Here is a 1503-nt window from a genome sequence, read left to right as displayed (position 1 = left end):
CCATTTAAGCCGTCTCCAGCCATTATTAGACTCCTACATAGTTCGTTAAATTATTTCGAGAAAAATAAGAACAAAAATATAGTCCTATGTACCTCTCCCCGATTAATATTTACTATAGATATAAACACCATCTAAGGCTACCTACAGCTATACCTTAATCATGTTATTAGTTTAAAGAAATACCAAGGCATTGAAAGAATATTTACGTACAACGCTCTCATGGTGATTTAATCTAACGAAAAGTGTGAGTGAATATTATTGCAACTGTTTGCAATGTGCAGGACTATGGCATCACCCACCAAATGAAGAAATGGTGATTTCAACACATAAAATACTACTTTAATTACATACATGAACATGGTTTTCATAGGGATCAGAGCACGTGCTCGATAAAACTGGACACAATCTTCGTGTTGTAATAACATTAGTATTTTCCCATCAAAATGCGAAAGCCGACCGCCAAGGAAGGAGGTAAAGGTCAACATTGTACCTGACCTAAAGATCAACATTAGGTCTAAAATGACCTAAATTCCCACTAAGAAGAAAGAAGCTTATGCTTTGTGGTGTAGACTGTATGCTTCTAGCAAATGATCATCAGCCCTTGATCAACACAGCTGTATGTAACAGTCTAGGCTAACTCCTAAGATCTACAAAATTGATAACTTTTAATTTTGAAAAAGAAGTAAATTAAATAAAAAAAAACTAGCACTTACCGAGTTACCAACGAGAAGAAGAATAGACGTGAATAACCATATCGAATCAAGAGATACAGAAACAGTTATAAGAGGCAGGTGTACTGTAAAAAAAAACAAAAAACATAGGGGTGATAAAGACATTAAGGATTATTAAGCTAGTATTACTCATTGGGCCTTAATAAACAAATCATATTTCTCTAGCTAGTATTACTCATTGGGCCTTAGTAAAAAATCATATTTCTCTAGCTGGTATTACTCATTAGGCCTCAGTAGAAAAATTACTTTTACAGTTTACTTCTGGTATTATAGCACCTTAACTTTAGGATAAAGTGAATAAACAGAGTAGCCGTAAGCCATCCTCTAAATAAATTTAATCTATTCTATAAAATACTTATATTTAGTTCTATACACTTTGTATTAATTGTCTCAATCTTAAAGAAAAACATAAACAGAATATCAGTTGAATATAATTGATCGGGTAATTAAAACAACCTATAAATGTGCAATTGAGTACAAAGGTAACTAAGGCATGACATTCAACGTGTTTAATTGTCATACAGTACTAACTTATTAATCGTTATAAGCCAGCGTTTCCCAAACTATGTTCCATCCGAGATTGATAGGTGGTGCGTGAGAAAATCGTGATTTTAAATTTTAATAAAATATTTTAAACTTTTTGTACGATCATAACTTATTATGAAATACTTTCCTATGTATTAGAATTAGATAATATCGGTTTCGCATTGAAGAAGAATTATTGAAGATGCCATATCTATTCTACATAATATCTTAGTGGAGAAGTGTGTAC

At 32.2% G+C, this 1503-nt stretch overlaps 1 protein-coding gene across 2 annotated transcripts in view; it reads right to left on the bottom strand.

The window, feature by feature from the left end:
* The window catches only part of LOC111086939, a 24160-nt gene that overhangs the window by 12004 nt on the left and 10653 nt on the right, over positions 1–1503 (bottom strand). For both annotated transcript variants that reach the window (XM_022391821.1, XM_022391822.1), the window contains exon 3: positions 714–796. In XM_022391821.1, coding sequence (XP_022247529.1) covers positions 714–796 — 83 coding nt within the window. The remainder of the gene's footprint in view (positions 1–713; positions 797–1503) is intronic.

Source organism: Limulus polyphemus, unplaced genomic scaffold, assembly GCF_000517525.1.
Source record: "Limulus polyphemus unplaced genomic scaffold, Limulus_polyphemus-2.1.2 Scaffold1569, whole genome shotgun sequence".
Classification (NCBI taxonomy): domain Eukaryota; kingdom Metazoa; phylum Arthropoda; class Merostomata; order Xiphosura; family Limulidae; genus Limulus; species Limulus polyphemus.
This window is presented reverse-complemented; position numbering and strand designations above follow the sequence as displayed.